Below are 15,385 nucleotides of genomic sequence, written 5' to 3'. Positions count from 1 at the left end.
AGAATCCTCTTTCTAGATGCCTGGTTGGTGTGTCTTGCTCACATGCTCTGGGTCATACTGATTGCCAGATTTGGGATCTGAAAGGAATTTTCAGGGTAGATTGGCTGGGACTCTCCCCCACCCTTTCCATGCAGCATGGGGTCTCGCCTGCTGAGACCATCTGACTCCATCTCACCTAATAAGTTCCCTGCCTTGGACATTGGTGCACCTTGGTCTCTCCCATTCTCTGTCTGTGGCACACAGTTTATTGCCCTGAGGACTGATATGTTTAGTCCCAAGCCTGTGGGGTTAATAGAGGGGTAATTGGGTGGAAATGAACGGCCAGTGATATACAGGAGGTCTGACTAAATGATCTAATGGTCCTTTCTGGCCTTAATATTGAACTCTGAAGACACTGGAAAGTCCTTCGAGGCAACAGCTGGTCACCCTCAACCTGAGCTGCACTGAAACTGGTGATCTAGACACTGGATCTTCCACTGCCAGTCTCCAGAACCATTCGTGCATCCTGGAATGCATGCCTTGTGTGGCTAATAATACAGATATCCTAGACATAAGCGTCTAAATAGACGTAGACACACAGACATACGATTGAGGCATTTGCATTGCATTTCAGAGCAGATCAGATGCATGTCAGTGCGTAGCTGAGATCTCAGTACAATGTTGTCGTGTGACGGAATGACAGGAACACCGAGGGTGGCTGCTTGTCTTGGGGCTGTGGGTGAGGGAATGAATGCCTCCAGGGATTAATTATAGTCTGTGCCGTTTCTCACCACCACTGAAGCTTGTCTCCAGTCCAACTCAGGTGGGCAGAGAAAGTTGTTACCATCTGGTAGCTCTTGGGTGGCTTGTGCGAAATGAAAGTTGGTGGCTTCAGTCCCGTTCCCAGCCCTCAACCCCCGTTGGTAATCTTGGCAAGGCGTGTGAGAGTCTGAGTTCACCCTATAGATGGAACTCCCCATACTCTCCTCTAGAGGTCAGGGTTGAGTCACATGGGCGGGGGGAAGATTGCCCTGCCGCCGTCTGTGTCGTGCCTGTTCTGTGAAATATTTTAGTCTTTCAGGCTGCGAATCTGGCACGTTTCACCAGCCCCAAATCAGGAAGCCAAAGATTAGTAAAGGAGGAATGGTGGGGTTGGATGAGCGAGGTGCATAGAGCAGCCGGTAGAATAATTGAAACTGCATTGTCTCGAACTTTCCTAGCCTTTGCATTTAACCTCCTCCAGGCCCCTTCCAGCAAAGCACTTAAGCACATGCTTAACTTTAGACCCACTAACATCAGTGCTTAGACTTATATGTCTAAAGTTAAACATGCGCTGGATCAGGACAGAGTGCTCAGCACCTTGCAGGATTGAGCCAACCTTTTGCATAGCCTCAGTCCAGCAAAGCACTTAGGCCCCAGTTCAGAAAGCAGTGTAAGCACATGGCTAAGTCCTTTCTTATTCAGGACAGCACTTCAGCGTGGGCTTACCTTTCAACAGATGTTTAAATCTCATTGATGTCAATTATTCAGAAGAGGGGTTACTCACATACTTATAGTCAGACATGTGCTTCGGTGACTTGATGGATCTGGGAGCCAATTCTTTGCTATCCCATGCACCACAAGCTAGGTGCAGGGCTTAAGAGCAATGTCAAATTCCCCAGAACTGTTTTGAAAAGAGTGGAGACCCCAGCTCACCTCCATGCTGCTGTTTGCTTCCACTACTGCCAGGCCATCCCTGGACACCCGCCATCCTCTGCACAGCACTGAAGCTTTGCTGGGAGAATCTGGGCCTTCATCTCATAAACATCTCCAACAAAAAGGCAGCTGATATTTAGAAAATACAGCAGAATAATAAAAACAGGCAATTTACTCTCTGCAGAACCACTTCATTAAATATTCTTTTTTTTAAACTTCATAATAAAAAAGGGAAGCCGAGCTGCAAAAACCCCATCAGGCAATTTAGCTGGAGAGTCAGTTTCCTCTCATTCGTGTCAGTAATGAGGCATTTCTGATGTTTCCAGTGACCCTGGCACCCATCTCCTTTCTAAGGTGCTTTGCGAGTGTGGACGAAAAGCATGCCTTTGCTTATTGAAATAAATAGGGACCGGTCCATACACTCATTTCCCTGGGGAAACAGTCCTCTGTGGCTTTCAGCTGTCATTTCTTTAATCTCGTCTTCAAAGAGCTGCATCTCTTCTGCTTTGGATTTGATTATGCAGGTGAGTCTAGACAGAGTCTTCCTTCTCAGAGTCCTAGCTGGCCAGTGGATTGAGCTGGGACCCAGAGAAAGGACTTGGCAATTTGCACAGTGGTGAGTCACCTTAATGTTACCGAGGTGAATGGGCCTTGGTTCTGGACCTTGTTCTAGCCTTCAATTGATCAATGGTTGGCTGCTAATCTGCAAAAGGTGTTTATTGTTGTTGGTATCATGCTAGCGACATAGAATGTCAGTGAGGTTGGTTAGTGTGGTCTAGGGGTTAGAGCAGAGGCTGGGGAGGCAGGACTCTTGAATTCGATCCCCATCGTCTCGCTGTGTGCCCTTGGGCAACGTCATTTAAAAACAGCAATTCTACGCCGAAATGTACCGAAGTAAAAATAGCACCTTCTTATTCAGCATCTCTGCTCCCCATGCACACACAGAGTTCTTTCTGCTGACCGGAGTGACAAAAATAGACGAGCTTCTCCTCCTGCTATACCTGCAGAGCTAAGGCATCTGAGAGCGAGTGAGCTGGAATCTATTCCACTGTTCATCTTCCGCGGGTTGTTTACCGAGTTGCAATCAATGCCACCTGTGCAAACCTCTTGATGGCAGTGGGGTTGCATGGGAGTAGTTGGGGGTCTAATTTATCCAGCAGAATATTTATTACTAGTTACGTTGCTCCAGAAGGCAGGAATCTAACTTGACTCTTGGATCCCAAGTGGAGTTTTTAAGGCTGGAGATCAGAGGTGGGAGGGAACAAAACACATTTGTTTGTTCTATAACCTGAGCAGTTTGGAGTGACAATAAGCATGTGACATTTGCTGTCGCTTTTTAACCGTTCCATGCCTCAGTTTCCTGCTCTGTAGAAGGAGTCAGATAGTTGAACTACCTCCTGAGTTGAGGTTTAATTATGTAAATGTTGTTAAAAAGACCTTAGAGCATTGTTCATCCAAGGATCTAGAAATTTCAAGTATTCCTCTTATGGTTAGTGATTTCAAGGGTTCTGTTCCCATCTCTGCCACCGGCCTGCTGGGAGGCCTTGGGCAAGTCACACCCCATGCCTCAGTTTCCCTGTATGTAAAATGGTGGTGATGATACTGACCTCCTTTGTAAAGTACTTTAAGATCTTTGGCTGAAAAACACTATAGGAGCTAAGAAGGCATTAGGTGATTTTGTTGGACAGCTAGTGGATTGCAGAAGCTATTAGTCTACATGGAGAAAAGAGTCAGAGTAACTACTGATTTGTTCCAGGTGTTTAATGGCATTATCTGGCTAGCAGGATACAGAGTGCCATCCCCTGCCTACCTCCACCCTTCACGGCGTGGTCACAGCAGGGGAATTGGTGAGGGCTGTGTCGCCAAGGATTGCCCAGACAGAATTATTGGCCGAGTTAGCTATTGATTTTCTAATCATTTTCAGATGATGTCCTCCCTCATCCTGTGTTACTGCAGAGGAGATTGCAAATTGAACTGCAGCTGGATTGATGCTGGATTGATTAGAACGCACAGTAATTATTGGGTCTCTGCTGCTCAAGCCAGACAGATGAATGTTAGCAATAATGGATATGGTTCTTTATCAAAGCGCAGAAAATGCACACCAAGTACCATGCACATAAGTCCCCCTGGGTGCAGAGACCAGCCCTCCAGAGCAGCTTATCCTGTGCACAGAGGTGTCTAAATACAACCTGTGGACACATAATTTATGGTCCACAGCTGCTCTTCCCATAGAACTGCTGGGTAAGGACAGTTTTGGGGTAAGGGCAAATTCAATCAGCTGCAGTGTTTTTATTGGTGACAGGCAAGCAACAAAGTTCCATTCCTCTATCAAGGAAGATAAAGTACAGTTATGAGGGCATGATCCTGGGAGGTGCTAAGTGCCCTGTTGACTGCAGAGAAACACCCACCTACTTTCCCTGGAAATCCGTGATACAATGACTAAATGCATTTGAGGTCATCAGGTTTAAGGCCAGAAGGGACCCCCCACTCACCCAGGTAGACTTCCTGTATACAACAGGCCACAACACACCACACAGCCACCCCCACACCAAGCCAGCCAACTAGAATTAAATCAAAGCATGACAGCCCTCAGGAGACTAAACTATTGCCTACCACAGGCAGAGAACAAGAGGTAAATATAAAAAGCTAATTTTAAAAATAAGACAGCAACAGAGATCCATGCGTATGCTGCCGTCTGGCACATGGAAGGTTGCTACACTACGAGCCTGCCCTCTCCCTGAATAGAATATACCAACACATTCCCTGTATCGATTGCCAGCCTGACCCTTGTGATCTCGCTGGATGGAGATCAAGAGACCAAGCTTCTTGAGCACTGCCTGCCCGGAGACCATGCAAAGCTGAAATTACAGCACTTAGGCCCTGAGTAGGGGTCTCCATGAGGCATTCTGGAAACCCAGGTGCATTATCCTGGCCAGCTCCATGGTCCCCTCCCTGCTGGTCCCTGCTTGGTAGATTCGGGCCAGAGCCTCAGTTGCTATAAATTGGTGTGTCTCCCTTGAAGTCAGTGTATTTACACCTGCTGAAGATTTGACCCTCATGGTCCTTGAGCAATCTTGAGCCCAGAGACTAATGGTGTCCCGCCCCCTGTGTTAACCCACATTAACCCTTTGTGGCTTTTTGACCCTCTGTAAGTGGAGAGGTTTATGATTCTTCTATCCCCTCCAAGGTGGAGGAGTTGGTCCGTTAGCTCAAGCAACAGCGTCTCATGTGTTTAGATCCAGAGGAACCAGGTCCAGTCCCTGTGGACGAACCATCATAATACAAGGAAGGGGAGCTCCTTGCAGCTGCCTCTCCCTAACTTGCTGCATCCAATCAGGGTTCAGAACTGACGTTGCTCTCAGACCCCTCCTGCTGAGCTCTGAGGCTCCTAGACTTTGCAAGTGACTCCGAAACACTTTCAGGGACAGGTCTGGTGTACACTAAAGAGTTAGGTCAGCCCAGCTGCATTGCTCAGGGCTGTGAAAAATCCACACCCCTCAGCTACGTAGTTAAGCCGACCTAACCCCCAGTGTAGACAGCGCTAGGCTGGTGGAAGAATTCTTCCATCGGCCTAGCTACTGCCTCTTCAGGACGTGGATTACCTGGGCCTCTGGGAGAACCCTTCCCACTGCTGTGGGGAATGTCTGCACAGCAGCTGTGCTGCTGTAGCATTTCAAATGTAGATAAGCCCAAAGACTGAACATGCCCACATGCTAAGCAGTTTGCTACATAGGGAAAGGTTTAAATTGAAGTACAAAGTACAGCCAAGATTCCCATCCCCCCAGCCCTCAGGCTTGAATTTATTGTTGCCTCCATGTCTGTGTGTCTGTCTTTTAAACAGCCTGTTGCTAATTGCAAAGCTGACCGGCCCCCTTTGGCTGTTGCCCATCTCACTGTGTGCTCCGAGGAGGGCTTGTTATGCCTCTGACCCTGCCAGGGAACCCCCCAGTATTTGTGCAGTGTCAAGGAGATCTTCTTCCCCAGGGGTACTCTCTGCTGCAGTGCAACAGCTGGCTTGTGAGTTACTTCCCTGGAGATGGGGGCGTGGAGGTGAGGGAAGGGGACTCTCTTTTGCAAATTTCACGCTGGAGCAATTTGCGTTCAGTATTTAATGCACATTGCAATGCATAATTACAAACAGAAACAAAGCACGCTTCCTGATGATTGAAAATCAAGTTGGGGAAGTATTCCAAGGGGCAAACCTCTACCAGAACGTGGCTACGAACCACGGAGAACGCTCCGGGGTGAGTCTCCATCAGTCCAATCCACTCTGAGCTACCACAGGGTGCCAGCCTCTTCCGCCAGAGACAGAAAAGGGTGCTCCCATCTCTCCATGATACTGTCTTTCTTAAAGCCAACTTGCAGCTCCTGAATCAGGCCATGTCTATACTGCATGGTCTAAGCAGCATAGCTGCAGAGCTGTATCTGTATCAGCATTACCCTATACTCTAGATACAACACACAGTGACTGAAGGGGCTTTTCCATCCCTGTAGGAATGCCAGCTCCTCAAACCATCCTAGTTAGGCCAATGGAAGCATCACTCTTCCATCAACCTAGCTGTGTCTATACTGGGGGTTAGGTTGGTCTGGATTTTCATACCCAAAGCTCCAGAGTTATATTGACCTAAATTGTAAGTTTAGGCCAGGCCAAAGTCAACAGAATCTATGGGTGTGACCCTAAAGCAGGAGCCCCGCCAGTTCCCCTGGAAGTCAATGGAAGGATCCTCATTCACCTCAGCGGAAGCCCTGTTGTTATGGTCCGACCCCTTGGAACGAGAGGCATCTCTGTTTCAGCTACACAGGGTGCTGTCCATGCTCATCAGTGGCTGAAGAGCAAAGTCAGTGCGGAGATTGAAGCCAGGGCAGCAAGGAGAAACTTTGACCATTACTGCAGTCAATGAATCTTTTCCCCTTTTGTTTCTGCCTGTTTGCACAGCTCCTGTTGCTCTTCCATTGATCAGCGCACAGACTAGAAATGTGGCTTGTATCTATACAGCCACAATTATTCTGAGCCTTATTTGTCCAGAGTGTTTAGCAATAAAATGTAACACGCGCAAGAGGCATCTGTCCCCTCTTTATATCCATGCTGGGAGTATGAACTGAAAAAGCTTGCCGCAGGTTGCTGCAACCTCCTCTGATGCCTTATGGGTGAGACTCGGAGGTCACAAAATCTGCGATTTCCGATTTCCAGAGACCTCCTGACATTCTCTGCTTCAGCCCCAGGGGCTGCAGGACTCCAGCTGACAGCCAGTGGGGCCCTGGCAGGGTTCCAGCAATGGGCGACAGCAGCGACAAGTGACAGGGTTCCCCTGCAACGTTCCAGCCACAGGTGGCAGACTCCCGAGGGGGCCCTCCTCAGGGTTCCAGTGACAGGCAACAGCCTCATGCGGGGAGAGAGGGACGTCTCGGGCGAGCGGTTGGGGGGGGGAGTTCCGTTTTCTCTTTGGGAAATATGGTCACCCTGCAGCTCCTGGCTGCTGTGGGGGGAAGGGGGAACCCTGCAGAGCCACCAAGGTGGTGGGGGAAACCAGGGAGCCGCAGCAGCAAAAGTCACAGATAGGTCACAGCTTCCATGAATTTTTGTTTATTGCCCATGACGTGTCCGTGACTTTCATAAAAATAACCATGACAAAATCTTAGTCTTACTTATGGGTATCAGAAGCTTCGGTCTCCAGTGTGGCCAGTCCTGGCCCTTTCCCCATGGCTAGACATGCCCTCACTCTCCCTGTCCTGTGAAAAGAGATGTCGTCATTCCCTTGCCCGTCTCTTCTGGACAGAGAAGCCTTCTGCCTCTCCTGCTGTTCCTTGTTCCTTTGCACGGCCCGTGCTCCAATGGCTGAACCGAGGATCCCAGGCTCTCATGGTCCATTCCACCTAGTTCGCAGCTCAGCTGGAGAGGAAGAAGTGGCCTTCGGGAGCTCACTGCCTGTTGCATCTGCATTTGCCCTACAGGGAGGCTGCACCGCCTGCGGGAATGACAGCAATCACTCAAATGAATTAAGTTTTATTTTAAGGAGCTAGCGCAGCAGAGGGGAGGGACTGAGGCAGGTGACAGGAGCTTTCCAGCTGAGAAGCTACAGGACTATCCTGGGCCTTTGTGGCTTTGCACCGAGAGCAGCCAGAGTTCAGCTGTCATCGTACAGCTAATGGCCTGATGCCCAGGCATCCATCAGACCTGGCAGCTTGGGTCTGGAGTGGCACCTGGCTGGGTAGCCAGCTCGGGAGGAGGGATCTCCTGGACTTTTATTACATGTATGGCATTTTGCTCGCACAGAAAATTGATTTTCTTTTTTAAGCACAAAATATAGCAGTTTTATAACCTTTCTTCTGCTTGACAGAGGCCATTTATAACCTGCCTTCACTGCTACATGGGCAGGCTCTGAGCTAACTCATCTTCAAGAACTCAGTAATGCATTTTTAATTGTGAGCTGTTCCTAGGTGAGATTTATTTTTTCCGAGGACTGGTCCTTTTGTTGTGTTTTAGGTTGGTTTTTGTGGTTTTTTTTTTTGTCCTGGTTTTGGATAAAAGAAAATAAATAAATAGCAAAGGTGGACACGGAAAGCACTTTAATCAGGGTGGCAGATGATTGATGGCATTAGGTGCCTGCTGTTTTTAATCTTTTGGGACAGGGAAAGCCAGCTGGAGAATTGAAATTAAAACCCGGAGCAGAGCTGGATCCCTAGCTTGTGCAAAGTGGCCCGGCTCTGCTGGCTTCGGTGAGGATCTGTCCTTCTGCAGTTGCCTGCTTCATTGTCAGCCAGGAAGGCTGCCCCCTGCTGAGAACTGCTGCCGAGCCTCACCTGCCTACTTCAAAGAGGCACTGGGCTGCTTTTTGGGAATGATTTTAAATGGGGGGTCCGGGGGGGGGGGGTTGAGATCCCCAACCATGAATAAAATGCATCGGCAGGCTTAAACAAATGACCGATACCCAGCCAAAATCCCCACTGACTCCAGGAGGGCCAGGATCAAACCCACAGGAGTCCATTTACTTGGGATGCCTTCCATAGTCTGTGCTTCCCATTCAGCGTCACGCGTTGCCATTCCCTAGCGCACAGACGCTGCCCGGGTAAAGGACTCCAGGGAGAGAGGTAGGTGGGGCTCTGCAGCAGGCTCTGAGTGGGGTGTGCCGTGAAGATCCTTGCAATGGCTCTTTTCACCAGAAGATCCCAAAGCCCTTTGCCAAGGGGGTCAGTATCATTAGCACCATTTGCCTGAGGCACAGAGCAGGGAAACAGGCCAGGGGCAGAGCCTGGAGTAGAACTCAGCTCTCCTACGTCCCAATCCGGTGCTCGTCCTAGTCCACACCGGCTCCCCAGGTGAACTTGCACCTGTGGAGACCTGAGGTCGGGTTTTCATGTGTCCTCTGTTAATGCCGACAACAGACCTGAGTTCACCAGTATAACGCCGTCCACTTTGCTGGAGTGGAGCCTGCTTCCACTAGGAATGAATGTGGCTTCCCAGGGCGGAGAGCTAACTCACAGCAGGGAGCTGCGTCCCTGGCACTGGCTTACCTCCAGTGGTCACACCGTCACCTCCTACAGGGAAAACGCCCCCAGCCCTGGGAACCAGCAGGGTGAAGCATCCCACTCGCCTTAACATGTCCCCTCTCTCTGCAGTGCCCGCAGGAGCTGAGGCCCATGAAGGACGGCACTGGCTGCTACGACTATTCCAAGGGGATCGACTGTTCGGATGGCTTCAATGGTGGCTGTGAGCAGCTGTGCCTCCAGCAGACCCTTCCCCTGCCATATGACCCTTCCTCCAGCGCCATCTTCATGTTCTGCGGGTGAGTCTCCTGGAACCATTGTGTCAAAGGGGTTCTGCAGCTTGAATGGAAGACTTGAGCAGCTGGTTCCTCCTCCGCCCTCTTCCCTCCCCCTGGATTCCTCTGAGCCATGTCTGCGTCTGTACTCGCATGTCTCTCTGCCTGCGTGGTTGGACCTGTCTGGCATGGAGGCAGTAGAGAAGTTTATTAGCTGAGAGCAATGGTGGAAGTGGCCTGTGTGTATGCATGTGTGGAAGCATAATTCTGTTGTAGCTGCACATCCATGCAAGAGCTTGATGACCCAGTATGCATCTGTGAAAATAAATGAGCCACTGTATGTGCTGCGTGCCCCCATGGGGGGAAAGATTATTCACATGGGGGCAACAAGTTGCGATCGCATACACATGCAGTTTTTGATGGTGAATGTACGTGCCTGCTGGCCTGCAGTCTAAGCACATGGGAATGATCTGTGTGCAGACGGACAGTTCTCTCTCCTACTGGAGTCTGTGTGAGAGAGAAAGAGAAAAGGACTGTACAAGTCAGTCCATGTCTTGTTATATAAATCCCAAACTATTTTGTGTCGGGTTGTTGTGGTTTTGCTGTGCCTCTCTTTAAATAGAGTTTCATCCCAGAGCTTGGCCAGGATCCTAGAATCCGATGTGATTGAGCATTTTCTCTAAGGAAAATCTCCCCAACTACAGAATGCTCCAAAGGGAGCTCTGTGATTATCTGGCTTTATGCAGCACGGCTGCAAAAATAGCCATCCATCACACAAGCCGCCCTATGCAGTGCCCTGGTTTAGGGGCGGGGCAGATTGCATCCCTTTGTAAAGAAATCAAGAACATAGAGAGAAAGAAAGAAAGACAAATCATAACATCACACAATAAATAAATAATAAAGTAAGATTATTGGCTGCACCTTTGCTAATGCATATCTGCATTTCCACATAATTGTGAGCACATGCATTAACCTACTTCAGACCTTCTAGCTACAGGGGAAGAGGTGGTAATGGGAAGGTGAGGGAAGGGAGCAAGAAGCCATTTAGTGAATGAAACATCTGGGCCCAGTCGTCCCCTGGAGGGTAGCAAAAAAGTGCAGAGGAAGAAGGATTTACAGCAGAATGCACTGAAATGGAGGGGTGCATCCGTTCATCCTGCACTTAGCGCTATGGCATCTGAGTGCCTACATGCCACCGTTCCCTAATATACATGACTGCAGGCTGACACGCAAGGAGGAATGAGAAGGGCCTCTGGGCTCACAGCAAACTCTTACATGGGAGAGGGGACAGTCACAGCGCGAGAGTAAAAGCCATTACCCGTGCCCAGCCTTGGTGACAGTGAGGTTCCAGAGGCAGGGACTCTGAGGCATCTCAGTACCCAGCCTGGCTCAAGGCAAAGGCCAAATGGCTCCCAGGCAAGTGGGAAAGTAGCAGGATACCCCATCAGCAGATGCAGAGGCACAGAGTAGAGGGAGAAATGCGGCATCTGGCTAAAACTGGTGGGTGGTGGAGAGTAAGAGGGCACTGAGGAACAGGAAAGCCATGTCCCTAACTAGAAAAAAAACTGCAGGGAGCATTGATGGACGCCTGCCCTGTTAGGCCTTTGCAGACATCACTGCCCTTCCAGCCAGGGGTGGGGGGGGAGTGTTGTGCTTGGTAAAGGCAGAGTGGCTGCACCTTCCTGAGTTTATAATAGCCACTGTTCCGGTTTGGGTTTGTTTGGATGGAGGGAGAGAGCCTGGGGTTTGTGTGTGTGTGTTGGAAAGGGGCGGGGGGGGATTTCTCCCAGCACCTGTGCTTCTGGGGTCCAGCCAGAATCTACAGGCAGGGAGCTGGTGAATCCCCTCTCCCCCAGTGCTGCTTATCTGGAGAATGCTGCTTTCAGGCCATAAGCTGCATTACACACAAAGCCTTCATGCGTCACTGCCCTGAAGTCACGTCAGATGGAGAGGGACTGGCAGGACAGGCCCAGAGTGTATGTGCGCAGCCTGGTCTATCACCACCTTCCTCTGGCCCTGCTCAGACAGCACAAATCTCTTTTCCTCTCAGTGCCCAGGGAAAAGTGGCCTCACAATGTCCACCATTCTTCCTGTAAGCACCTAGGGGTCCTATCAGCCAGCAGCAGGAGCCTGGCTGATCACAATCAAACGGGGATGTTTCCAATATCCCCTGTGCATTAGGGTCCCAAAGTGGAGTTCTCCACCAGCTCTGGCAGGCAGAAAAGGGAGCATAGAGGTTATATAACAGGCTCCCCCAAGCTTCCCAGACACATTCCGCCTCTTGCCTGGTTGCTGCCGCCAGTCAGAAAAGCACTTTGACCTTCAAGGAAATGTGAGTCACAGTTCGTGAAGTGAAGAAAAAAATTCCTAAAAGTAACTCCGAGGAACATCTGTCTGCTCCTGACACATCCAGGTGCTCAGACGGCAGAGATCTCGCTGAGCCCCAGCTATTCACAGCTCTCAGGGGACCCAGCTTTCTCAGCCAGTTTCTTTCCTTTTATTTTTTTCCCCTTTCTTTATTGCTTTGCTACTTGGAATGATTGTGTTAGAAAGAGAAAACACCCAGCTTCCGCAGCTGCTATGCAGGAGTTTTGGGAAGCGGGGCAGGTTCGGCAGGGAAGGGGATAAACAGCCAGGCTCTGCATTCCAACAGAATGTGTTACGTACACGGGGAAGGCCAGCAAAACTAGTTCAGCTGGGCCAAGCAAATACCATGGTGATGAGTACAGGGTAAAGTCATATTTGTGTTATAACTACACCTCCAGGGCCCCACAGTGCTAGGTGCTGTACAAAAAGTGACCGGTAGGCCCTAGCCTGTAGTATAAACAAGAAAGGCCAAAAAAGGGTGGAAGAAAGACAGCACTATTATCCCCATTTTACAGCTGGGAAACTGAGGCGCAGAGAGATGACTGACTTGCTCAAGGTGATGTGGAGTTTGTGGCAGAGCTGGGGATTGAATGCAGATCTCCTGGCCCCAGTTCAGTGACTCCTCCACAAAATCATCCTTCATGTCTTGTGGGAGCAGAAATTCGGAGAGTTGTTTTTTATTTCTGGCTGCACAACAGGAATCCCTGTGTAACTTGGGGGCAAGTCACCTCACCCTTTCCGTGCCTTGGTTTCCCCATCTATAAAACAAGGATGATGATACTTTCCTTCTTTGCGAAGAGTTTTGCCAACTAGAGCTGCAAAGTTTTGTAGAAGCCCTGGAAATTAACAGTGGGAGAGAGGAACAAAAAACCTTGGATTCACATCTCTGGGGACAGAACAGCTAAATAAAAACAGGGGCAGTGTCTCTGGCTTACTTGTGCTGTTGGCTGGGGGGACGTTGGCGTGGGTGTTTGTACTAGTATTGGGAGGGAATGTGTAAAATAAAGCAGCTAAATAGACAATATGCATTGGCGCCCAATTCTGCCATCAGGCACAGGGCGTCATTCCCATGGATTTGTGAGCATCTGCCCTGGTAGATGGGGACTGGCTCCCTTGGGAAGGAAAGCATGTTTGAGCTGAATTCTCTTTCCCCTGCCACCTGACCGAGGCAGCAAGAACATTTGCCTTGTGACCCTGGTACTGGCATTTCTACGCTGCCAGGCCTACCCACAGGGAGGCCCAGAATACGCACTGCTGGCACCAGATGCGGCTGGCAGCCAATGTGGATGTCAGCCCTGCTGCAGCTGTCCGTGGTGCTGAAGAAAGCTGTTACTGAAGCTGCAAGAATAACAAGCATTGGTAACTCTCAGGCCTCAGCTGTTAGTCTCCAGGAGCTCTCCCCAGCCTAGGTTTTGAGTGCCAAGCCTGGAGCTAATACTTTGTTGGCTCTCCAGGCCCAGTGCACCCACCCGGTGCAGGTTTTAAGTGATGTGACTCCCTGGAGTAGTTTGCTGCACTCTGGTTCCCCAGATCCTCATGGAGTGCCTTACAGTCAGCTGGCTTGTTCTACTTCGATTGTGTGCATCACCCTGACTCTCCTATCTTGAGAAGAGTCTTTCTACAGCAGGGTTCATGTCACTACAAGCCCTGTTTGCGGGTTGGGTATTGCATGCATGTGGCTCTGTCTTTCTCTCTGACCTAGTTTGTGTTGTTTCCCAGCTGTGTCGAGGAATACAAACTGGCTCCAGATGGCAAATCCTGCCTCATGTTGTCTGACATCTGCGAGGGCCCCAAGTGCTTGAAGCCAGACACCAAATTCAACGACACCCTCTTTGGCGAGATGCTGCACGGGTACAACAACAGGACCCAGCATGTCAACCAAGGCCAGGTGTTCCAGATGACCTTCAGGTACTGCCCCATCCCCTAGCTGGGTCAGGTAACATGGTAGATTTGCAAGATGTACCCTGATGATATTGCAGGTCGGAAGGGGGGGTGTCAAAGGTGAGGGTGGTGGGAAGCTTAGCTGTCAAGAGCTGTGTCTTGTAACATTGACATACAAGAGCTGGGGGCAACACAAAGTAAATAGAGGAGGGGAAAGAGCTGAGAGGTTGTTTCTGTCTGAGGTATGTCAAATAGCGGGGCCAGAATTTCAGCTGGTGTAAACCAGCTTAGCCCCATTGACTTCAAAGGATCTATGCCGATGTGTATCAACTGAGGAGTGACTCCACATTCCGCCCGACCACTGCAGGGTCTGATGCAGGGTTGTTCTACACAAAGTGTTCTCCAGTGGCCTCATTCTTCTAAAGCCCTGAGGCTGCACAGCTGCCATGGACGTCAGTCCGAGTTGCGAGTGGTCTTCATCTCTTACAGTCCAGCCCTGCGGCTTTCTCCAGTCGTTTGTAAAATCTCCCCAGTGATGTATTGGTGCTGAATTCTGACCCTTTGCTATGACGATGGGGTCTGTAGAACCAGTATGACCGACAAGGAGCTGCTCTGCTCCTTTCTGCACCCAGAAAGCATTGGCAAACCAAGCACTCGGGGGTTCTCAGCAGTGCACGCTTTGGCCTCTGTAGATCAGCAGCCTTTGCCGGAAGTGAGAACTGACTGTGTGTGGAGACAGTTTTCCTAGGGCCGCCTTCTTCAGTTCCCCTCCCCTTGTGGCAACCCTTGGTGGGGCCTTTTGAACAGAGACAGGAATGCAGATTGGAAATCTTTGCCATGCGCTTTGTTTCCTGATGGCCAAGCAGGACTGGGAGTTTCATGAAACCTGCCCGCCTAAAGAGCCCCTTGTGCGATGGCTGCAATCTCACATAAGCCCTCCCTGCATCCTAACCAGCTCCCGCCTCTGCTGCTGTCCTCTGGGCTCCAAGCCGCCTCTTGTTGGGGCTTTAATTTCCTCTCCCGCTCCTGTAATAGTGTGGCCTTTCCTTGCACTGCGCTAGGGCTGAGGGATTTGTTTAAAGGCAGCCTTCTCCTTGCCCAGACAGCAGCCTGATTGAGGGGGCTGTTATTGCAGCATCAAAGGAAACGCGGGGCTCAGGGACTCCAAGGCAGACGGGTTTCTTCCTTTGCCGCTACTGCAGCTAGGATGGATTCTGGTTCTCAGAGGAAAGATGCTTTAAAATAAAAAAACAAACATGAATCCTTGGGGGGAGCGCTGCCTCCCTCCCATCCCCCGACCCCATTCAGTGTGTTTGAGCCACTCGGTCTATACTGGCCCTAGACAGCACCGGGGCTTCCTTTATCTGACCCTGCCAGGTGCTTCCAGTTGGTGTGGGGATTAAAAAGCAGGCGAGAAACCATCTTCCAGGCTAAATACCAGCCATAAATCCCGCAAGATTTTATAACTCCATTTTCGTTTGGGAGACGCTTCACTTCATTCCTGGCTTTGGTGGCCAGCTGGCTTTGGGCCCAAGCAGTGCAAGAGACCACGAAGCCTCGGGGCTTTGTGCTAAGAGACTCTTCCTGGTCCAGTGCTGATTCAGCGTCATGCCCAACCCAGTTTGTCCCCCCGGCTGGAGGGCTGGACGGGGAGACCCGATTTGGCTCCCTTCTCCCGTGGGCCAGTAGTCACGCCCAAATCC

At 50.3% G+C, this 15,385-nt stretch overlaps 1 protein-coding gene across 3 annotated transcripts in view; it reads left to right on the top strand.

Moving 5' to 3' along the window:
• Nucleotides 1-15,385, top strand: part of ASTN2 (astrotactin 2) — a gene marked incomplete at its 5' end in the record, with an annotated part of 616,673 nt that overhangs the window by 345,327 nt on the left and 255,961 nt on the right. For all 3 annotated transcript variants that reach the window (XM_084650529.1, XM_084650531.1, XM_084650530.1), the window contains 2 exons: nt 9,292-9,458; nt 13,521-13,709. In XM_084650529.1, the coding sequence (XP_084506655.1) occupies nt 9,292-9,458; nt 13,521-13,709 (356 nt within the window). The remainder of the gene's footprint in view (nt 1-9,291; nt 9,459-13,520; nt 13,710-15,385) is intronic.

Source organism: Lepidochelys olivacea (assembly GCF_965140295.1).
Source record: "Lepidochelys olivacea isolate rLepOli2 genome assembly, chromosome: 16".
Taxonomy (NCBI): Eukaryota; Metazoa; Chordata; order Testudines; family Cheloniidae; genus Lepidochelys; species Lepidochelys olivacea.
The sequence above is the reverse complement of the archived record's forward strand: the minus strand, read 5'-3'. Positions and strand labels throughout refer to the sequence as shown.